General features: G+C 49.7%; 3 protein-coding genes across 3 annotated transcripts; 1 reads left to right on the forward strand and 2 right to left on the reverse strand.

Annotated features, from left to right (window-relative positions):
• Positions 1 to 1,448: 1,448 nt before the first annotated feature.
• Positions 1,449 to 9,129, reverse strand: Dhrs1 (dehydrogenase/reductase 1). The gene is made up of 9 exons (XM_042284905.2): positions 8,809 to 9,129; positions 8,279 to 8,457; positions 6,111 to 6,254; positions 5,884 to 5,963; positions 3,673 to 3,805; positions 3,220 to 3,369; positions 2,377 to 2,446; positions 2,013 to 2,093; positions 1,449 to 1,882 (listed from the first exon to the last, which is right to left on the reverse strand). The coding sequence occupies exons 2-9, from the start codon at positions 8,426 to 8,428 to the stop codon at positions 1,746 to 1,748; spliced, it is 945 nt and encodes a 314-aa protein (XP_042140839.1). The 5' UTR covers positions 8,429 to 8,457; positions 8,809 to 9,129; the 3' UTR covers positions 1,449 to 1,745.
• A 53-nt stretch (positions 9,130 to 9,182) lies between these two features.
• Positions 9,183 to 16,509, forward strand: Nop9 (NOP9 nucleolar protein). Its single transcript, XM_016006977.3, has 10 exons — positions 9,183 to 9,435; positions 9,581 to 10,045; positions 11,398 to 11,508; positions 12,083 to 12,224; positions 13,050 to 13,242; positions 14,047 to 14,187; positions 14,542 to 14,667; positions 14,811 to 15,047; positions 15,253 to 15,358; positions 15,993 to 16,509. The coding sequence occupies exons 1-10, from the start codon at positions 9,183 to 9,185 to the stop codon at positions 16,148 to 16,150; spliced, it is 1,932 nt and encodes a 643-aa protein (XP_015862463.3). The 3' UTR covers positions 16,151 to 16,509.
• Cideb (cell death inducing DFFA like effector b) lies at positions 16,497 to 21,515 on the reverse strand. Its single transcript, XM_016006981.3, has 5 exons — positions 21,318 to 21,515; positions 20,926 to 21,070; positions 18,058 to 18,204; positions 17,679 to 17,869; positions 16,497 to 17,488 (listed from the first exon to the last, which is right to left on the reverse strand). The coding sequence occupies exons 1-5, from the start codon at positions 21,356 to 21,358 to the stop codon at positions 17,353 to 17,355; spliced, it is 660 nt and encodes a 219-aa protein (XP_015862467.1). The 5' UTR covers positions 21,359 to 21,515; the 3' UTR covers positions 16,497 to 17,352.
• Positions 21,516 to 22,821: the final 1,306 nt, after the last annotated feature.

Below are 22,821 nucleotides of genomic sequence, written 5' to 3' on the forward strand. Positions count from 1 at the left end.
TCCTCCAAATGCTGTGCTCTGGAAGGCATCCCGGAATGGTTCAGGCAGTCAGTTCTGCAGGAGGCAACTCACTCAGGCGACTCAGTCCCAAGAGGAAGGGTGAGTGTGCCAGCACCACCAGCTGCTTCTCTGTCTTGTACGTGGAACCAGGAAGCATCCTCTCTCCCAGTTCCAGGAAGTTAAAGACACCAAGAGATCTGCCTGTGTTGGGCGGAGACAGCCCAGTAGAAAGCAGCAGGCTATTGATGGAAAGAGGGTGAAAATAGAGAACAGTTGTTCTGCTTAGGGAGAGACCCTGCCCCAAGCCTGAGGAAGGGGTCTTGTGAGGAAAGGTAGCAAGAGTTCTGAAGGAAAGAGCCTCATGATAGGGGCTGGAGCCCTTTTAGAATCTATACTTTTTATTTTTATTTTATTTTATTTTATTTTATTTTATTTTTTTTGAGACAGGACTGCACTGTGTATCCTTGGCTGGCCTGGAACTCTCTATGTAGAGCAGGCTGGCCTTAAACTTAAGAGATTCACCCTTCTCTGCTTCTTGAATGCTGAGATTAAGTGTGTGCCACACATTATGCCTGGCCCTACTTTTTAAAATTTTTATTTATTTATTTGGAGACAGGGTCTCATTGTGTAGCCCTAGCTGTTCTGGAACTCACAGAGGTCCTCCTGGTTCTGCTTCCCCAGTGATGGGATTAAAGGCGTGCACCACCACACCCAGCTAAAAGTTTTTTTTTTTTTTTTTTTTTTTTTTTTTTTTTTAAGATTTATTGCTGGGCAGCAGTGGCCCATGCCTTTAATCCCAGCACTTGGAAGGCAGAACCAGGTGGATCTCTGTGAGTTCGAGACCAGCCTGGTCTACAGAGCGAGATCAAGGAAAGACACCAACACTACATGGAGAAACCCTGTCTTAGGAGAAAAAAAAAAGATTGATTTGTTTTATGGATTTGAGTGTTCTATCTGCATGCACACCTTTATGCCAGAAGAGGGCAATAGATTACACTAGAGATGGCTGTGAGCCACCATGTGGGTGCTGGGAATTGAACTCAGGACCTCCGAAAGAACAGCCAGTGCCCTTAACCTCTGAGCCATCTCTCCAGCCCCCTAAAATTTTTAATTTTTAAAAATTTATGCATGTGAGGAGGACCTGGTGTGTGTTTACATGTGCATATGAATTAGGGTACATACCCCACGTGCTGGTCAAGCCTGGCCGTTGGTGCTCACCTACCTTGTTTAGGCAGGATCATGGTGGAATTACAGATGCATGCTGCCATTGCACCCAGTTTTACATAGTTTCTGGGATTTGAACCCTGATCTTCATGCTTACTCAGCAAGAGCTGTGTCCCCTGAATCAATCATCTTAGTTTGAGAAGCTACACATTTTTACATCCTTGACTCTTTCTCTCAAATATTTACCACTCTGATTTAATACAGAATCGGAACTCACAAACACATTAAAGGGAGACAAGACCTTTATTAGCTTCTATTTATAAGTATTTTTCAATACTGAAGCAAAGTATTAGGCTGTAGGGACAGGGGAAACCAAGGCACAAAGAACCTCCCAGTCCCCAGAACTCACTAGGCGCCCAGCAGCCCCCTGCTCTTCATGGGAGGTCACGGCTGTGTGTGTGTGTGTGTGTGTGTGTGTGTGTGTGTGTGTGTGAGAAGGCCGCTTTGTTCCCTCGAGACAGCCCCACCCACCCGAGCCTCAGTAGGAAGAGGACCTGGGAGGGCGGGGCCAGCGGGCCAGCTTAGAATTTGCTGGTGTAGAGGGTAACAATCCACTTGGGCACACGGAGGAAGCCAGGCAGGTAGGAGGTCAGCCATCCCAGGCCGGAGACATGTGAGAGGGCATAACCCAAGGAAAAATAGTCTTGGACAGGGCGGCCTGGGAACAACAGGAGGACAACTAGACCCTCTTTCCTATTCCTCAGACACCCCAACTCTGGCTGAACACCTGAGGGAAAGGGGCAAGGAACAGAGTCATCAGGTAAAGCTGGCCGGGAGGGAGTGCTTACCATCTATATCCCGAAGGCCATAGCGCCGAGCGAGGTCACAGGACGGCAGCACCTTCCCACTCAAGTTCAGGATATTGGGGTCTGTGGGCACACACATGCTCAGAGACGGTGGGCACTGGGAGTGGTGTAGCGTGACACAGTTTGGCTGAACGGGACAGGGCACCACCGAGGCACACACTGCACGGAGTAGCAGCTCTCGGTGTTCATACAAAGGCTCTTGGCCACACCTCCCCGAAGCCAGGAATCCTGACCCTTTGAGCCTCCAAAAGCCAGAGATGACAAGAACGTCCAGTCATCTCCCAAACCCAAACTAGGAACTGGGTGTCAGCGCCCTGCAGATGCACTGCCACTCCACTATCCTCACCTGTTGCCAAGGCCACCACACACTTGCCACTCATTTCTGGGCTTTCTGCTGAGGAGAAAGCTGGTTTGATCTAGAAAACGGGTGGAGAAATTAGGGGTTAATTCCCAAGAGCACGGCCTGTGCCTATCCCCATCCTCACCTTCTGCCCCAGAAGGCTACAGGTCTCAGCAGGACTTGCAGGGCCACGTCTTAGAAGACACCAGGCTACCTTGCCCATGTTCGTGTGAGCCCTGCACCCCGGCCCCAGGACCAGTTGCCTCTCCTAAATGGAAGGATCAGATCGTTCCAACTAGTGCCCGGACCTTCTAGGGCAGGTCAGGGCGAGGTCAAGTGCATGGGCTTTGCTGTCAGACAGACAGCCTTTCCTGCTGTGACATGTACCACGGAACGTGTTTCTTTCCATCCTTCCTTCCATTGTCACGGCTAGGGGCTGCTGTGCCCACAGCAGCACACCTAAGCAAACGCTCTGCCTTTGAGCTACACTTCCAAGCCCTGGATCAAGTGTCTTAACTTCTCTGGGTTTCTGCTCCACTCTCTGAAAAATGGAGTTAGTAACTGCTTTACAAGACTTGAAGACACAATGTGAGTACACGCTCAGCCTGTGTCTGCCCTAGTAAGCACCTGACGAGGGGGGACAATTACTCTTTCTCTTTTTAGCCAGAGTCTCACTGTGTGGCACTGGCTGGCCCAGAACTCCGTCAGGCTGGCCTTGAAGCTGCAGATGCCCTTGCCTCTGCCTCCTGAGTGCGGGGATTACAGACGGCCTGCCACCATGGGATGCTTACAATTGTTACTGTCTGGAGCCTGCCTTTTGTTTTCTGCTTCCCTGGCCCCCATGCCAACCTTCTTAAACATGGAATCCTCAGGAACCTCCTCCTCCTTTGCCACAAACTCCTTCACCAGTTCCGTCTGCACTAGCCCTGGCCACAGAGATACGTAGCTGACTCCGTGACGCCGCAGCTCGTGGGCACAGTCAGCAGCCAGCTTGTCACACTGGAGGGAGGGAAGGCGGGATGAGAACCAGGAGGCTTGCCCAACTCGGCTTCCCCTTCTGCTCTCCCGATCCGAGAGGCTTTCCCAGGCCCCAGCCTTCTTGAGCCCTGCTATCTCTGGTACTCATCTTCCCACAGGAGTAGCTGCTCTGGCACATGGAGGGAGGTCCAAGCAGAGGAACTATCAGTGGGCGGGGCAGGGAGGGAAGTGAAGGTCACCGGACTCACTATTCTGACAACTGGGGACCATACCAACCACCGACACTGCTGTGTGCCTCCCCAACGCCTGGGCACTGGCCCTTACCGCAGCTTTGCCCACACCGTAAGCGACATTGAACATATGCTGCATGCCCCCAGGGGAGGAGACAACCACGATGAGTCCTTTGCCAGCAGGGACCATCAGCCGTGCCCCATACACAGAGCACAAGTAGTGGCCTCTGGAAGTGGGACAGAGAAGGAGGAGAAGGAGTGAAGTGAGTGAACGCTGAGTCCTCAGTGGCCACTGTTAGCACAGGAGGCTGCATGGCAGCCGGTGAAGGCTGGGGAGAGGCAGAGGCCATTCCAAGGAGAAAACGGATACAACTGACGGCAGATGAGAAAGCGATCCACACGTGACAGGCTCAGGGAAGGGGCTCTTGCACTGTGAACATACAACAGTTCGGCAGTGAATTAAGCCATGGATCGGGTCAGCTGGGTTAATGGGACAGACTTCTAATCTCAGCACTCTGGGGTGGAGGCAGGAGAATTGGGAATTCAAGGACATCCTTGGCTACATAGTGAGTTTGATGCCAGCCAGAGTCAGGTGAGACCTTATCACAAAACAAACAAACAAACAAAAAACCCCCCCCCCCACACAAAACCCAACACACAAAAACCAAATCAGCCAGTCAGTAAATGAGCAAATGACCTGAATATAAAGTTCTCAAGAGAAAAAAAAAAAAAAGAGAAGAAATTCAGATGGCCAAATAAGTACCTGAAAAATGTTCAATAACCACAGCCACTGGAGGGATGCAAATTAAAATTACTTTGAGATTCCATCTCATCCTGGTCAGAATGGCTGTCATCAAGAAACAATTCACAAGTGCCGGTGAGGCTGTGGGGAAGAACAGCCCTGTCCACTGCTGGTGAGGCTGTGGGGAAGAACAGCCCTGTCCACTGCTGGTGAGGATGTGGGGAAGAACAGCCCTGTCCACTGCTGGTGAGGATGTGGGGAAGAACAGCCCTGTCCACTGCTGGTGAGGATGCAGGGAAGAACAGCCCTGTCCACTGCTGGTGAGGATGTAAACATGTGCGGCTACTATGGAAGTCCGTATGGGGATTTCTCAAAAACCGAAAATACAATATGTCCAGCTATTCTACACTTGGGTAGGACTCTATGCCAACAAATCACAGAGATTTGCATTTCTACAGCTGACCCACTCACAGTAGTCCGGAAATGGAACCAACATAGATGTCCATCAACTAATGAGTGGATAAAAAAATGTGGCATATATACAAAATGGAATTTTATACAGCTGTAAAGAAAAATGAAACCATGGCATCTGCAGGAAAATGTATACAACTGGAAAACATAATAATTATTATTTTTGAGACAGGGTCTCAATACATAGCCTTGGATGTCCTGATATTCATTAGTAGATCATGCTGGCCTCACACTCACAGAGATCCACTGGCCTCTGCTCCGGAATGCTGGGATTAAAGTCATGCTCCACCACCACCCAGCCCTTCTAACTATTTTTAAAAACAGTTGCATGGTCTTCATGCAACACTGAGAGAACACTCCCTTCTGGGACTTGTACTTGGATGGGCACAGACAGAGGCAGGAACAAGGCTGTGGTCTTGTTGGGAAAAACTGAGTTCGGAGGTGGTGGCCCACGCCTTTAATCCCAGCACTCGGGAGGCAGAGGCAGGCAGATCTCCAAGTTTGAGGTCAGTCTGCTCTACAGAGTGAGTTCCAGGACAGCCAGGGATACACAGAGAAAGAAAGGAAAAAAAAAAAAAAGGCAAATTGAAACAAAGCAAAAGTTGATGCGGACACCTTTAATCCCAGCACTTGGTAGGTAGAGGCAGGCGGATCTCTGTGAGTTCGAGGCCAGCCTGGTCTACAGAGTGAGTGAGATCCAGGAAAGGTGCAAAGCTACACAGAGAAACCCTTTCTCGAAAAACAAAACAAACAAACAAACAAACAAAAAAAGTTGACATTCCCAGGCTGGCTGAGATGGCTCAGTAGGTAAAAACATGCTTCCTAAGCAAGCCAGGCAGGCTGAGTGCAATGCCCAGATCCTACAGAAAGATGCAGAGAGAAATGACTCTCTTAAGTTGTTTCTGATTTCTGCACACACACACACACACACACACACACACACACACACACACACACACACACACACACCACGCACGCGCTCTTTTTCTCTTTCTAAAGGAGGCCAGGGGGAAAAGAAGTCCTTTTAAAAAGTTGCTGGGTCTGGGGGGACCTAAGTGAGAGGAACCCAGGCTCCGGCAGTGAAGCACATACCTGAGTCCAACGTTGTTTATATCATCCCAGATGGAGGCAGGCACTTCCCAGAATGACTTATTGCCGGTGTTCAGAATCGCCTAGAAGACAGGGAGGGGACTGACAGGGTGACCCGAGGGCAGGAAAGTGTGAAGGGCTGGATAATGGGAGAACAAACGGAGGTCAAGACTCAAGGGTGGGTTTGGGGGATTTCTGGGATGTCCAATTGGATCAAGTGCAAAGGTTACCTGGACACCAGCATAGGCATTATTGACCAGCACATCTAGCCGCCCGTGCTGTTCCCGATCGACTTGCTCAAACAGGCTTTTCACTTCACTCTCCTGGCTTGAATCACACACCACTGGCACACACCGGCCCCCGAGGGACTGTGCCTGAGGAGGGACAGGGACTATGAGTTCACACTAGTATCACTTCCCTAACTGAGAAGGGAATCACAGGACTCAGCCAACAGCTGGGAAAACATGGCAGGCAACGGCTCCCTCTGGTGTCTGTTTTAGGAATTACACCACAGTAGGACCGCCGGCAGAAGAGATGGGACCTCAACATTCACTGAGGGCCATCCCATGCCAGACCTCAGGAAACACTCCGCAACTCCAAGGCATGGCACTCACTCTTAGAAACACGCACCTATCCTCTTTTTCCTTTCCAGCTCTCACGCCTCCCCTTTACCTTGGAATTCTTACTCAGTCCTGGTTCTTTCCTTCACTCAACCAATGCTCTGGCTTGGTCGCCGGAAACCAGAGCCATTAGGCATAAATTATTGCCCCCTCCTATTCTTCTTGCCTTCTGAAAGCGTGTCCCCACCAACTTCAGAGGAAGAAGAGCACCCAGTCTCCAGGGGCAAGCTCAGGGTCCTGTCCTATCACTTCTTTGCTCAAACTGCAGCGACGCCTCCTAATGCTCATTGGAACTCAAGTGCTTTGTTCTTAAGTGAATTCCTCATAATCTAGTCAGTATGAACTATCTAAAACGCAGGAATTTTAAAAACTCTTCTAACTGGATCACCAATCTAAGCAACTAAAGCCTAGAAGTTTTTTTGATAAGGTCTCGCTATACAGCCCAAGCTGGCCTTAACTCCCAATTCCCCTCACACGACTTCTCCAGTTCTGGGTGATATAGACCTGTCTACCATGGTGTGTGTGTGTGTGTGTGTGTGTGTGTGTGTGTGTGTGTGTCTTATTGTGTAGCTCCCTCCTCTGGTTCCTGAGTGCTGGGATTAAAGGTATGTAAAACCCAAACCTTTGACAGGGTGGCTTTTTGTTTGTTTTCAGTGCCCAGGATCAAACCCAGGGCCTTGCGCCTCCTGGGTAAGTACTTTTCCACTAAACTGCACCCCCCGCCCCTCGTGATGGCCTTCTAACAACCACTGTTCCCTTTCTGGCCTCTCTACCATCTCCCTTTGCTTTTTCATAACTCCCTTTACCTAATTCCTATTCAAGACTTGTTCAAAGATCATCTCAAGAGAGATGACTCAGTAGTTAAAAGAGTACTGGCTGCTCTTCTAGAGGACCCAGGTTCAATTCCCAGCCCCTACATGGCAGCTCACAACCATCTGTAATTTCAGTTCCAGAGAGATCTGGCACCATCACACAGACATACACGCAGGGAAAACACCAATACACATAAAATAAAAACCACCTCAAGAATGCTTTCTCTTAAGTCACATGTGGTGGTACACACCTTTAATCCCAGCACTCAAGAGATGTCTGTGTATTTGAGGGCACTGTGGTCTAAACAGCGAGTTCTAGCTAAGCCTGTCTAAAGACATAACTACCTTTATCATCTAGATGCCCCTCCAATGCCCCAGAGCAAGCATTCTGTGCACATAAAACGACTGGTTAATAAATCTGACTTCCTGTTAAGACTCGTATCTTGTAAGAACAGAAATTGCATCTTATCACTTGGGTAATTCCATGCCTAGCAAATCATAGGTACTTGAGTATTGCTTTTATTAGAATCCAGTCAAGATACAAACTCTTATCAGGGTGTGGTGGCACTGGCCTTTAATCCCAGAATTCAGGAGCCAGAGGCAAGTGGATCTCTGTGAGTTCCAGGCCAGCCTGGGTCTACATGGTGAGTTCCAGGCCAGCCAGGGCTATGTAGAGATGTTAAGAGACTGTCTCAAAAACAAACAAACAAAAAGAAGTAAACACGCACAGTTCAGCAAGTCTTGCCTAAATCACAGGACGCTGCCGGCTCCAAGTTTTTTTCTTTGCAAAATCTCAAACTCTCAAACAGAAAGATTTTTCTTCTCATTAAACTCACTTGGTAGAAAAATTCAACTGTCTTATTTGTTTGTTGTACGCTGTAAATATTAATGATTTGGTAGGGGGAGTATCATGGCCAGGCAAGTGGTTAGTAGTAATCAGGATGATTAATTCAGGTGGTCACTCACCTCCTGGGCCGTAGCTCTAAGGGTGTCCAGATGGCGGCCGGTGATGTAAACCGTGGCTCCGGCTTTGCAGAGCTGTAAGGCAATGCCACGGCCAATGCCTCTGGAGGCCCCAGTTACCACACACACTTGCCCCTTCATAGGCGCTACCATGACTCACATCAAAGGCGGGTGGGGGGCATCTGTGGAGTAAAGAGTCGCTTTGAAGGCAGGTCTCTGTGAGGGCTAGGAGGGGCAGCTAAGCTTGGACTATTTTGAGGGGAGAGAAATTTCACAGGAGGGTCACTGAGTGCAAGTCTCCGGCCAGCCTGTCCTTTTCGGAGGCACAGGGCTGGGTGGAGACTCTCCGGGGCCACACACATACAGCGATTCTCTGATAGTGGGGCTATCTTGGTGGGGGCATTTGGCGAGGCAGTCCAACAAGGTATGTCCACGAAGAGTCCTGGGCCTTCTGGAGTTCTGGCTACCGCTCCAGACCCCCCAGAGAACCGCGAAGCCTTGAACTTGAAGCGGACAGAGCCTATGCGCCTTACCTGCGGCGGACGCTCCTCTGGGGTTCTTTCTGCCCAGCTCGCCAGACCCACTTTTATCCTGCCGGGAACGGGACCTAGAGCTCGAGAACCTTGATAATGGCTACGTCGGAGTTAGAGTGTGTGCCCTGACCGGGGTAGAAATCCAGAGCGGGTGGGGATGAGCTAGAGCGAGGCGAGACGAGGCTAGCCCGGGAGATCCTGGGCAGCAGCTACCAGTGGAACCTGCTAATAGGGAACGGCAACCCATAGACACGCCCACCATGCTCGCCCTCGCCGTCGCCGAATCATGACGTCTCCGTGCGTCAGGAGTGCGCCGGCGGCCGTGGGAGCCGCCAGCCGGGAAGCGTGCGGGGGGGATCGGTCCCGAAGCACGCATGGGGCTGGGTCCGCGTTCGGCTCACAAGGGGCGCCGCCAGTTCGTGGGCGCCGGCCGTCGGGGACGCGCGGCCCGGGGTTCGGGGCGCCCCCCTCCGGGCCGCGATGAGCGTCCCCGGCTGCCGGCGGCGGCGGCCTCGCGCGCGGAGCAGGCCCCCGAGGCCCTCCCGCACCTGAGCCCGGAGGCGCTCGGCTATTTCCGACGGGCGCTGTCGGCGTTGAAAGTGGCTCCCGACGCCGCGGAAGAACGAGGTAAGCGCCAGCTACGCCGCGGATGAACAGTAAAACCCAGGCGGGCAGCTTCCAGAGGGATTCCCGGGAAGTTCTCGGCTAAGTGATGGCCAAGTCTTATCCCCCTCTCGCCCCCTCTAACGGTCTGTTTTCCTCGTGTTTCCAGAGTTGATGGCGCGCAATATTTTGAAGGAAGTGGAGTCTCAGGCCCTAGCCTTGGCCACGAACAGGACTGGTAGCGAAATGCTGCAGGAACTTTTGGGGTTCAGTCCTTTGAAACCTCTGTGTCGAGTGTGGGCTGCTCTGCGCCCCAACTTGCGCTTCGTGGCTTGTCATCGATGTGGGGTCCACGTTTTGCAAAGTGCTCTGCTGCAGCTGCCTCGGTTGCTGAGGAGTCCTGCAGAAGCAGAGGAGGACGATGATGATGATGATGAGGAGGAGGATGGGAATCATGGTCCCTTGCAGACTCTGGAGGAGCTAGTCCTGGGACTAGCCGCTGAGGTGTGTGATGATTTTCTTTTCTTCTGTGGAGACACGCATGGCAGCTTCGTGGTCAGAACTCTGCTGCAAGTCTTAGGAGGTACTCTTCTGGAGTCTGAGCGAGCCAGGTCCCGGGGTTCCCAGTCGTCTGGTAAGTATTATAAAAAAAGGCAAGTGGGCCTGGTGAGCAGGAGAGTTTCGGGAGTTCAGAAGAGTTAATCTTCATGATGGAGCTTGACCAAAGAATAGTGTGTCTAGACATCTAGAGGGAAGGGTGTACATGTATTTAGGGACCGGCTACTAGCGTAGGGGCAGGGAGAGGAGACAAGCAATGGATTTCACATTTTTATTTCCACAACTCACAGTAAGAAGTTAATTTTTTTAATTAAAAAATATATATGTGCATGTATGTGCATGTGCACACACTCAAATGTCCGTGCCTTCTGCTGTGTTTGTGTGGAGGAGAGAAGACCTCTTGTGGGGGGTCAGTTCTTCCACCGTTCAGGTTCTGTATCTCGAACTCAGCTTGTCGGGCTTAGTCACAGTCCCCTTTATCACAGCCTCCTTGGCCCTGATAGTTTATTCCGAGACAGAGTCTCCCCTATAACCTAGGCTGGCTTTTGACTTGTGATATAGCGGAGGCTGGCCTTCGACCCTTTTTCCTCTTGCTTGCTTCTGCCTTTCAGGTGCTGGGACTACAGGCTGTGTTTCCATGCCGGACTGTTTGTTGTTAGGTTTTTGTTTTTGTTTTCTGGACAGGTCTTACTGTGTAGCCTGTGTTGGTCTGGAATTCCCTGTGTAAGCCCATTCTGGCCTCAGATTCACTGTTGTCCTGCCTCAGCCTCTCAGATACTGGATTTTGGAATGTGTGACTTTACACCTGGCCAGGAGATTGCTTTTAACCCCAATTTTTATTTTTATTTATCTATTTATTTATTTGTTGAGACAGGGTTTCCCTCTGTACCCCTGGCTGTCCTGGAACTCACTTTGTTTGAGGCTGGCCTCAAAGTCACTGAGGTCCACTTGCCTCTGCCTTCCAAATGCTGGGATTAAGGCATGCACCACGGCCCAGCTCCCCGATGTGTTTTTAACCTGTTTGTGTGTGTGTGTGTGTGTTGGATTCAGGCGAAGGTTCAGGAATGCCCTTTCCACTTGCTAGCCCCTTTTCTGATGTTTTCTTTCCTTTTAAATTTTATTCTCTATTTAAAAAATGCTAATTAAGACCACTAACTTTGTCTCATGATACAGGATGTGCCCTACATTTAAAAATGCTGGAAAATATGGTTAGAGAGTATAAATGAGGGCTGACTTTGGACTACTTTAAATACCTGACTGAGAAGTATGAACCCTGGACCACAGGGAAGGGAGCTGAAGATCCACAAGCAGCATTGAGTTGTATCACATCTGTCCTGCATCTCACTCCGAGCCCTTACCCTACTGTGGAGCTCTTCCTATTTGGCCACTTGCATTTTGCTATTGTTCATGTTCTTGATCTCTCTTTAGAAACACAAAGGACCTCAGCTCGGGAATGTAAGCCCACTGATTTTGAAGTTCCTAAAACTTTCCTGAATCGTCTTCAGGACCTGAGCGCCTGCTTTCTGAAGGACATTGCAGGTAAAAAGATGTATTAGTTACTTTCCATGTTGCTGAGACAGATCCCTGGCCAAGGGACTGGAGGAAGAAAACGTTTGACTCACAGCTGGAGGGGGCAGTGCATTGTGTTGGGATTATCATGGCTGTAGCTAGACTGTCCAGTCAGGGAGCAGAGGTAGATAGGTAAATGCTGGGCTCAGCTTGTTTTTCCCTTTTTATTCGGCCTAGGATCCCAGCCCCTGGGCTAGTGCCACCCACATTTAGGGGCGTTCTTCCCACCTGTATTAACCTACTCCAGAAACTCACAGACATGCCCAGAGGTTGGTTTTCGTAGTGATTTTATATCCCATCAAGTGGACAGTCAAGGTTAACATCACAGCAGGGAAGGAGGAGAGGGACTAGGATCTTCTCTGGGGGTTCCCCAAGCAGGACCCTTGTATCAGGTCCTTCCTCTGTAACACCTGCTTTAATGCTATAAAGCATTCTGTATAGACATTGTCATGTGTATAGACCCTTTGTTACTTGCGTTTTGGGGATTGTACAGGTAATCTGGGCTTGGAATAAGCTATTAAATTATCTCTGCCTTTTCCTATAGTATTTATCACCGACAAGATCTCCAGCTTTTGTCTTCAAGTGGCCTTACAGATCTTACACCGCAGATCACCTCAGCATTGTGCCCATCTCTGTGATGCTGTGATTGATTACCTGAGTTCTCGGAATTCTTCAGCAAGTGGCAGGTATGATCAAGTCTTCAGGAGTAACCAAAGCTGGGAATGTCATGTGTGATGAATGAGATGATGTAGTTAGTGTAGCTATATTTCTGGATGAAGTTCAGACTCTTTGGTCTTGTTAATATTTCTTGCTGGGCAGTGATGCATGACTTTAATCCCAAGTACCTGAGAGGCACAGTCTCACTCCTGCTGGCCTCAAACTCACAGAGATCCTCCTGCCTCTGTGTCCCAGGTATTGGGATTAAAGGCCTGTATTACCTATACCTGACTTAGTTTTATTTTAAGATTTATTTTTATTTTATATTTATGAAGTTGTGCCTACATGTATATATGTACACAACGTGCGTGCAGGGCCCTCGGAGGCTGGAAGAGGGTGTCAGAACCTCTGGAACTGGAGTTGGAGGTAGTTGTAAGCTGCCTTGTGGGTGCTGGGAACTGAACTTCTTGGGTCCTCTGTAAGAGCAGTATGTGCTCTTAACCGCTGAGCCAGCTCTCAGGCCCCAGTCTCCTCCTTCATCCATGTGTGACACAGTCTCACTATGTAGCCCCAGCTGGCTGGGAACTCACTATCTAGACCAGGCTGGCCTTGAACTCACCTGCTTCTGCCTCTTGAATCTAAGATTAAAGATGTGCACCACCAAGGCCAACTTTTTCAACAATGCTTTATTGTATGAGCGTTTTGCCTGTGTGTATGCACATGTTCCACGTTTGTGTAGGAGCCAGTGGCAGGCGGGCAGCGAGGGCCTCTTGGTCCAGGCCCTCCGCAGGGACAGTGATACTCTTAAGCAGTGAGCCATCTCTCTAGCCCAGTCTCGCTCTTCTCTCCTCCAGCCCTCTACTCCTGTTTCTTCGGGACCAGACGAGCTCCAGACTCCTGGAGCAGGTGCTGCTGGTATTAGAGCCCGTGCGGCTCCAGCGCCTCTTTGAGGACCACTTCCAGGGCCAGCTGCACTCCTTGGCCGCTCATCCCATTGCTAACTTCCCTCTGCAGCGCTTACTGGATGCAGTCACTTCCCCTGAGCTGGTGAGTTGGAAATGTGGCCTGGTCTCTTTCTGCTATCCTTAATCATTGGGCCTTATTGATTGACTGATTTACTTATTTACATATTTATTTGGTTTTTCGGGTTAGGGTTTCTCTGTGTAGCCCTGGCTGTCCTAGAACTCGCTCTGTAAACCAGGCTGGCCTTAAATTCACAGAGATCTGCCTGCCTGTCTCCTGAGTGCTGAGATTAAAGGCGTGCATCACCACTAACCAGCTTTTGGGCCTTATTTTATTGAGTGCTTGTCTCTGTGCTTCTCTGGCAATTTACTGCCCATTGCCCATGTCAAGTTATTCTCAGGACTTTTCCAGAAATTAGGGTGGAGGTGCCCTTCTAGAGATTTGTTTTAGCTTCTCAGGTCTGATTACCTGTCCTCTTAATTGAATTTTACAGCTAGAAGTTCGGTGGCTTCTTGTCTGTTAACCCACAGGGGCCCTGAAGCCATTGCTTAGCTTCTCTTTTCCCCTTTTGCCTATGATGGGGGTGGGGGATGGAGGGTGTCCCGTGGCCCCTTGGGTTGACACATGGAGTAGAATGGCGGATTTAATTCTAGACTTGCTTTGCCTTGGTTCTCCTTGACTTCTGCAGAAGGAACATTTAAAATCTTCCCCTATAGGATAACACATCTATGACATCTCTTCTGGGTTTTACACAGCACAGTGAAAGTTCTGATGTTGGCAATGGTTTTTATGTCTTATCTAGCTTTTTTTCAGTAGGAAAAATGTTCTGATTAACTTAGTAACCATTAATTGAAGGTCAACGATTCTTCAATCCCTGTTTCCTCTCAGCTGTCCCTTGTGTTTGAGGAGCTGAGCCCTGCCTTGGAAGCTGTGCTGGCCCAGGGCCACCCAGGGGTGGTTGTTGCTCTGGTGGAAGCCTGCCGCAGGGTTGGGACTCACCAAGCCCAGGTCTTGCAGCTGTTAATGGAGGTGAGGTGTTAACCTATCCATGCCCTTCCTTGATCTCATTCTGCTAGTTAGAATTTGTCTAATGTGGATGTGAGGTTTAATGTTGAGGGAGTTATAGATAGACAGATGAGTCCAAGAACAGCCCTGAAATGCAGTTGATTCTCCAGAACTTAGAGAACTTGGAGAGGTAAATGTGGATTCAGTCCCCACAAGTGCAGAGGCTGGAGACAGAACAAGGCTGATGAGATTCTGCTCTCCCTCGTGTCCTTTGCTGTTGGGTTAGACCTCCCTCTTCTTGAACATTCTGTCTGGAACACCCTTGTGTTGGGGATGGGATAGTTCTTGAGAGTCTTTATGTTTTGTCTTGCTGTGTAGGCATTCCACTGTGCAGAGCCCTCATCCCGGCAAGTCGCCTGTGTGCCTCTGTTTGCCTCTCTGTTGGCTTATGAGGTATACTATGAACTGACGGAGGAGGAGGGGGCGGTGCCTGCAGAGCATCAGGTAAGGTGGGAGGGGCCAGGCTTCTCAGTGCTTGACTAGCCCCTTGGGTTAGGTTTTTGAAGAGAAGGTGGCAGTACCCTAGGGACGAGCTCATCCATCTGGCCTGGTCACAGCCTCCTCATTTCTTATTACTGTCCTCCCAGGTAGAGATGGCCACAGCCAGAGCTCTGAGGGAAGTGACAGTGCTTGGGTCTCTACTGCTCCAGCACTTGCTGTATTTCTCCAACCCTGGACTTGTACTCCGGAGTCTGAGCGCCTTGACAGGACCTCAGCTCCTGGCTCTGGCCCAAAGCCCTGCTGGCTCTCATGTATTTGATGCCGTCCTGACCAGCCCCTCTGTGACACACAAGCAGCGTCGTCGTGTGCTGAAGACCCTAAAGGTTAGACTTGTGCTCTGGTCCCTCCATCACTGCTTTAGAGAAAACGGGTTTGTTCAGGGCTGGACCCGGGAGCTGGAGGCAGGGCACATGCGTAGTTCCTGTGCTGGTTGAACCTTGCCTCTCCAGCCTTCTGAAATTATCCCTCCACTCCCAAGACCCAGTTGCGTTCCTCTCCCGAGGGACTTGACTTGCTGTCTCAATGCAGGGGCAGTATGTGGCTCTTGCCTGTAGCCGCCACGGCAGCCGTGTCTTAGATGCCATCTGGAGTGGAGCAGCTTTGGGCGCTCGGAAGGAAATTGCTGCTGAATTGGGTGAGTACCACTGCCCCTGGGCGATGTTTGCAAACTCTGCCTTTTCCTGCACCCAGTAGCCGATTAGTTCAGCAGATATCAGAAGCATAGTCTGGTTCTGAGGTCTCAGTGGTCTGCTTTTGCCTCCTCTCTGCAGACTTGTGCAGTTCTTTATCTACCCTTACCCCTTTATCTGGCTTTTAATGGGTGAGGTGTTTTGTAGTTGGATTTTTTGGAGGGGCCACCAGTTTATAAATAATGACACCTGAGACTTATTAATTATGAAAGCTTGACCTTAGCTTAGGCTTGTTTTTAACTAGCTCTTATAACTTAAATTAACCCGTTTTTACTAATCTATGTTCTGTCACATACTGCCCATCCTGTTTCCTCCATGTCTCCTTGCCTCTCTCTCGAACCTAGATTCATCTCCTACTTCTCTCTCTGCCCAGAAGTCCTACCTATACCTCCTGTCTAGTTATTGTCTGTTCAGTTCTTTATTAAACCTGTCAGCAATATATCTTCACACAGTGTACAGATATCCCACAACAGCGTACATTTCAAGTCCAGGGTTGGAGGGAAATGGAGGGGCCTTCACTTCAAGTAGAATTTGTTTTTGAGCATGGGTGGTGATAAACACAAGTGGTTCTCTTTGCAGGAGAGCAGAACCAGGAGTTGATTCAGGATGCTTTTGGCCACCATGTGGCCCGAAATGTGGCCCTGACTACCTTCTTGAAGCGGCGACAGACTTGGGAACAGCAGCAGAGCGCTGTGGCCAAGCGGAGACGGGCATTGAACTCTATACTTGAAGACTGAGACCTCACGGCCTGGGAATAGTGTCGATGGGGGGGACAGGACATGCTTGTCCTTCCTGCTTTGAATCGGGAGTCCAGAGTCTTATTGGAGCAGATGTAGCAACACACACAAAACTGTAGTAACATAAACAAAACTGTAAGCCTGCCCTCAGAAAATTGAAACAAGAATATCAAGAATTCACTGGGATTAAAGGAGTGCCAACAAGGCAAAAAAAAAAAAAAAAAAAAACAAAACACAACAACCAAGAATTCAAGGCTAGCCTGGGCTATGGCAGCCAGATCCTGTTTATCCCCATGTCCATCTGTCTGTACCAATACCCCTTCTTCCCCAGGCATACTGGTAAACATTTTTGTGTTTTTCTTTGTAATATTTTTATTTTCCGGGGAAAGGTAGCTCAAGGTAAAGCTAGGGACTGAGTCATTGGTGTGCAGGGTCTTAGGGATAGGGATCAATGAGAACCTGGGGACTGAGTCAATTGTGTGCAGGGTCTTAGGGATAGGGATCAGTGAGAACCTGGGGACTGAGTCATTGGTGTGCAGGGTCTTAGGGACAGGGATCAGTGAGAACCTGGGGACTGAGTCAATTGTGTGCAGGGTCTTAGGGATAGGGATCAGTGAGAACCTGGGGACTGAGTCATTGGTGTGCAGGGTCTTAGGGATAGGGATCAGTGAGAACCTGGGGACTGAGTCATTGGTGTGCAGGGTCTTAGGGACAGGGATCAGTGAGAACCTGGGGACTGAGTCAATTGTGTGCAGGGTCTTAGGGACAGGGATCAGTGAGAACCTGGGGACTGTCATTGGTGTGCAGGGTCTTAGGGATAGGGATCAGTGAGAACCTGGGGACTGAGTCATTGGTGTGCAGGGTCTTAGGGACAGGGATCAGTGAGAACCTGGGGACTGTCATTGGTGTGCAGGGTCTTAGGGATAGGGATCAGTGAGAACCTGGATGTAGCAGCAGTTACGGTGGGATCGGCATGCCAGGGGACAAGGTTGTGGTTCTGCAGGATAAGTAGAGGGCAGGAGATGGAGTAAGATAGGCAGCATCCTTCAGGAATGTGCAGGCTACAGGACCAAGGCAGTGTGCCGAAAGGTTCTGTTACGATGGAGTCAGGTACACTGCAGACCCCAAATCTGTTGGTGCCATATAGCTCTCACGTGTCTCATGGGAGCAGTCTCGGGGCACCGGCTCCAGTCCCTTTTTCATTATGAATGGAGGTGAGTCTGCTTGTGCCACTGCCACCGCTCGGCGCCCTCCACCACGTGGCGCAGGGTAGATGAAATCCCCAGCAGCATATGACCCAGGCCTTGCAGCAGTGAGGAAGTCCAGCGAAGGAGCTCCCTGAAGGGCAGGAGTGAGAGGAAACCAAATGGTTAAGGGATGCTGAGGGGAGGCCTTGAGTTTGAAAGCTTGGGGTGGGGGTGGGGTTCACAAAGGAGAACTTATGGGATACTGGGGTACAAGAGGTGGCACTTGATTGAACTTGAGGGACTCTCCAACTATAGGGTTGTATGACATGTTGATTTCTGACCTGAGCACTTTTTTGGGTCCAACTCCTTGAAAATCACAGCTCATGGAATAGAGCCCGTAGAAGGTAGCTTTGACGTTGAGGCTGCCGAAGAGGTCTCGAGGATTTTGCTTGTACACATCAAAGGTGATTCGGGCGATGTCCTTGCTGTGTTTTGGCTTCTCCCGTCCTAGGCCGTATGACAACATCCCACTCTGTGGGACACCCCATTATTGAATTGAGCCTTCCTTCATATCCTGACATCTGCTAATCCTGTCGGTGCTGGATTAGGCCCCTTTTGCCTCCCCGGCACCTCAGCCCCCAAGATCAGTGATAGGCTAGGGAAGAGGACTGGGAGAACTAGAAAGGATTGGTGACCTCAGCAGCCCACTGTGGGCCTCACCCTGGGACTCCAGCTCTGTCCTCGCTCTAGCACCATCAGACATGTGTCATCCTCGAGCAGCTGGAAGAAGTCCTCATTCTCCACGGCGGTCCCATCCTCCTCCAGTACCAGTGTTAGCACTCCGCTTAAGAGCAGGGTCTCCAGTACCTGTTAGTGACAGTGGCAGGAGGAGAGGGGCGGTGTCAGCCTCTGCCCCTCCTCTCTTTAGTTGGCCCTTTGGCCCTAGACACTGGTTGGTATCTCAGCTCTGCTTCCTGATTTGCCGTCTTCCCTGTGTATTTTTTTGAGACGGTATTTGTGGAGTTCAGCATGTTCCCAAACTCAGCAATTCTGTGTTAGCCTCCTGGGTCCTGGGATTGTAGATGTGAGCATTTCATCTCATCCTTTGTAAACATGGCAGTTCTTGTTTGGGTTTTTTGAGTTGTTAATAGACCTTCACTAGAGGCAGACCCTTTTTTTTTTCATTTTGCTTCTGTTCACCTACCCTTGCTCCCCTCTAAGCCACTCCCACTGGTACTGAATGACAAGTCAGTCATAGCCAGGTGTGGTTATACCCACCATCTTAGCTGCTCAGGAGGCAGAGAGGGGGAGAAGGGTACTGGAGCCAAGAAGTTTAATACCAGACTTCGACAGATTTGGACCATGACTCCAAATATGGATAAAAGAAGATGAAATCTAAACAGATGAAATCTCTTACTTGTGTTCTTTTATCTACAGTGTCCTCCCGTGTCATCCTTCCTGTTCTCTACAAAGTGTTTGTTTTGTTTTTGTTTTTCAGTTTTCTGGGACAGAGTTTCTCTGTGTAGCTCTTGCTGTCTTGGAACTCACTATGTAGACCAGGCTGGCCTTGAACTCACCAAGATCCGTCTGCCTTTGCCTCCCACGTGCTGGGATTAAAGGTGTGTGCTAACACCACCCTGCTCTACAACTGTTTTCAATGTTAGCATTGTTTAACCATTCTAAGGCCAAGTGAAAACTTGTGAATGTTAAAAGAAATGTTAGGGTTGAACTAGTTAGTAATAGTGATAAGAAATAAAAGGGCTTCAGCTGGTATAATATAGTCAAGGGGACGGGAGGGGCAGGGCTCTGAGCCGCTCCTCTGAGGCCCTCTTGAGCACACACTGGCGCTGTTCCCTTTGACTCATTCTAACGCTGACTGCAGCCGACTCAGTTTTAGGCTAGCTTCTGAGAAAGCCTCCACCTATCCTAGGAATCAGGTTACTCTAGATCATCCTGTAGAGAAGGAGCTGGACATGAGGGAACCAAAGAAAGCTACAGCCACCGGGCAGTGGTGGCACACGCCTTTAATCCCAGCACTCGGGAGGCAGAGCCAGGTGGATTTCTGTGAGTTCGAGGCCAGCCTGGGCTACAGAGCGAGATCCAAAACTACATGGAGAAACCTTGTCTTGAAAAACAAAAACACCACCACCAAAAAAAGCTACAGCCACATCTTAGTGGTGCCTTCTGGTGATGGTGGTTAAACATCTTTGAAGACGTACTTAGGTTGTTTCCCCCACATCAGGAACTAGAGTACCACGGTTTCCACCAGCATGTGCACACTAACAAAGGGTCTGAATCTTCTAAGGACAACCTCATATTCATATCACTTACTGTGTGGGTTGACACACCTTCCTTTAACAAATTATTTTTATATATTTTAAAAATTGTGTGTGTGTGGTGGGTGGATATGTGCATGTGAGTGCACAGAGATCAGAACGGGGCATTGGATCCTCTGGAGCTGGAGTTACATTGCTTGCGAGCCACCAGGTGGGTGCTGGAAGCTCAACTCTGGTCCTCTGCAAAAGGACTACATGCTTTTAACTGCTGAGCCATCTCTCCACCCACCGTGGGCAGCCCACTCCAGTCTCTGGGGGTATTCTGCCTAGCTTTACTAGCTAGATTGGGATGAGGTGGGAGAGGAATAGTTCTTGTATATAAAAGCAAACTATATAAACACAACTTTTAAAGATCATAGGGTCAAGAGAAAACTGGAATAATATTCTTTTGTTTTTTTTTTTTTTTGTTGTTTTGTTTTTCGAGACAGGGTTTCTCCATGTAGTTGTGGTGCCTGTCCTGGATCTCGCTCTGTAGACCAGGCTGGCCTCGAACTCACAGAGATCCGCCTGGCTCTGCCTCCCGAGTGCTGGGATTAAAGGCGTGCGCCACCACCGCCCGGCTTCAAATTGTCTCTTGACTGAATTCATACCTTCAAGAAGACCAGAGCCAAGAGGCATCCCTCTCCGATATCTGTCAAAATATCTATAAGGACTTTTCCTTTATTCCTTTCAGAAACCCTAAAAGGTAGCTTATTATTCCCTTGTGTAGATGAAGAAACTGAAGGCTGGGGTGTGCTTTAGAAGTAAATTGTTTACCTAGTATGTGCAACGACCTGGGTTTGATGCCTGACACTGAAAGCATTTTTCAAGTTAGGTTTTGTGGCATGTGTCTGTAGTCTTAATACTTAGAAGGCTGAAGCAGGAAGATTCTGAGTTCAAGGTCAGCCTGGGCTAAAAAGTGAGAGCCTGTTTCAATAGAAAGACGAACAAAAAACTGGTTTTGACAGGTTGAATGACTTCCCAAGGCTTGACAGCTAGGAAGTAGCAAAGTCAGAATTTGAAACTGGCTTTTCATAGAAACGAAGGGCTGGGAACCCAGACCAGTGGCAGAGCCCTTGTTTGGAGTTTTGATTCCTAGCACAAGAAAACACACAAATGCCGTGATTACTTCTGAACCCGGCTCTCCACCCCTTCTTACCGACTGTTTCCCGAGGGATGACAACCGTGTAATACGCACACTTTCTGCCCTGCCGTCCCACCGTCCTTGACTTGAGTCCCTTGGCTTCCCTGCTCCGGGAACCCGACCACTTACCTTATCTAGTAGCTCCTGGCGGGTGGCAGCAGTCAGTCCTTTCCGGACCGTCCGCTTGTGGTCACAGACTCGGAAGGGTCGCTGAGGTGGTGGAGCTGAGTTCCAGACCCTACGGCCGATTTCAGAGCCCACAGTGGATACTGACCTGGTAGTTAGGGAGAAAACACCAGAAGGGGCGAGGAGGGGGTTGGTAAAATTAGTGATAATGATGGGGTGGGGTGGCTAAGAGGTTCTAGGTTTACAGATCTAAAGGAGAGACTATGGGAAGAACAAAAGAGGAGTTAAGAGTTGGAGAAGTCTGTCGAGGCAGGAAGTGAGCCTTCTAGAGGCTGATGTTTGCCTCGTCTGCCCATATCCCCAGCATTGAAGTATAAAGAGGGGTTAGAAATCACCTCAGCAGTCCACTGGGGTTCAAGGCTGAAAGGTACTCCATGGTGGAGGGATGGAGTAAGTGAGCTGCCTCCCTGTGGCGTTGGGGCTGTGTGCGTCTCTCTCTGTTGTTCTGAGGCTGAAATCTTGTTTCTGTATAAAGCTGAGATCTTAGCCCTGATGAAGTGAGAGGTGAGTCAAGCCTGGACTCTGCCCCCCTTGCCTGATAAGTAATAGGAACAAAGTCTAGGAGGAGGAGCCTGTGTGGGGTGGTGGAAGTGCCTTGTTTGCGTCTCTCTTTAGAGATGTGTTGTGAAGGATAGAATTTGATATTTGATTCTCCCCTCCCCCTTATCCAAATACAGTTTTACTTTGTAGTCTAGACTGGCCATTTGAACTCCTGAACTTCATATCTCAGCTCCTGAATGCTAGTCCAGTTTCTGGCCCAGTGTCAGAGAGGGCACGCCACGTGAGCCCTGCTGACTGCTGCCACCTACTGGAAAGTTACAAACTGCAGCTTTTGGAAAAGGCTGGGCTAGCTGGGGAAGCCTGCAAGCTTAGCCGGGGGAGAAGCAGGGACCCTTCCAAGGGACCCAGAGAAAATGAAAGGTGGGGCAGTGTGTCTGGGAATGGTGTGAGGAGAGGCTGGATTCTGATCTACAGAACCAGCATGGTCAGGATTCTCTCTGGTACTCTGGTACTCTGGCTTGTTGGTTGGAGAAGGATTAGCTAAACGTTTTTTTTCCAGAAATGCCTGCTTCAGTGGCCATGAGCAGACACTGCTCTAATCTTTTTTGTTTTGCTAATTATGTACCTCCACCTATGATCCCCCACCTATGATCCCCCACCTATGATCCTCTCCACCTATGATCCTCTCCACCTATGATCCTCTCCACCTATGATCCCCCACCTATGATCCCCCACCTATGATCCTCTCCACCTATGATCCTCTCCACCTATGATCCTCTCCACCTATGATCCCCCACCTATGATCCCCCACCTATGATCCTCTCCACCTATGATCCCCTCCACTTGTGATCCTCTCCACTATGATCCTCTCCACCTATGATCCTCTCCACCTGTGATCCCTGCTACAGTCATCAGAGTATCAGAACTTTCTCTCTCTCTGGTCAGTGAGTCCTAGAGATCCACCTGTTTCCATCTTCCAGCACTAGGATTACACACACACACACACACACACACACCCGCTTTTTTTTTTTTTTTAACTTACTTATTATGTATACAGTGTTCTGCCTGCACGTATCCCTGCAGGCCAGAAGAGGGCACCAGATCACATTACAGATGACTGTGAGCCACCATGTGGTTTCTGGGAATTGAACTCAGGACCTCTGGAGGAACAGCCAGTGCTCTTAACCTCTGAGCCATCTCTCCAGCCCCAAACCATGCAACCCTTTAACATGGTTTCTGGACACTGAATTCAGGCCCTGGTGCTTGGATGGCAAGGACTTTGCCGGCTGAGGCTCTGCTCAGCCCAGGGGCTTTAGTTTTGATGTCCCAGGCTTCGTC

This window comes from Peromyscus maniculatus, chromosome 9 (genome assembly GCF_049852395.1).
Source record: "Peromyscus maniculatus bairdii isolate BWxNUB_F1_BW_parent chromosome 9, HU_Pman_BW_mat_3.1, whole genome shotgun sequence".
Lineage (NCBI taxonomy): Eukaryota > Metazoa > Chordata > Mammalia > Rodentia > Cricetidae > Peromyscus > Peromyscus maniculatus.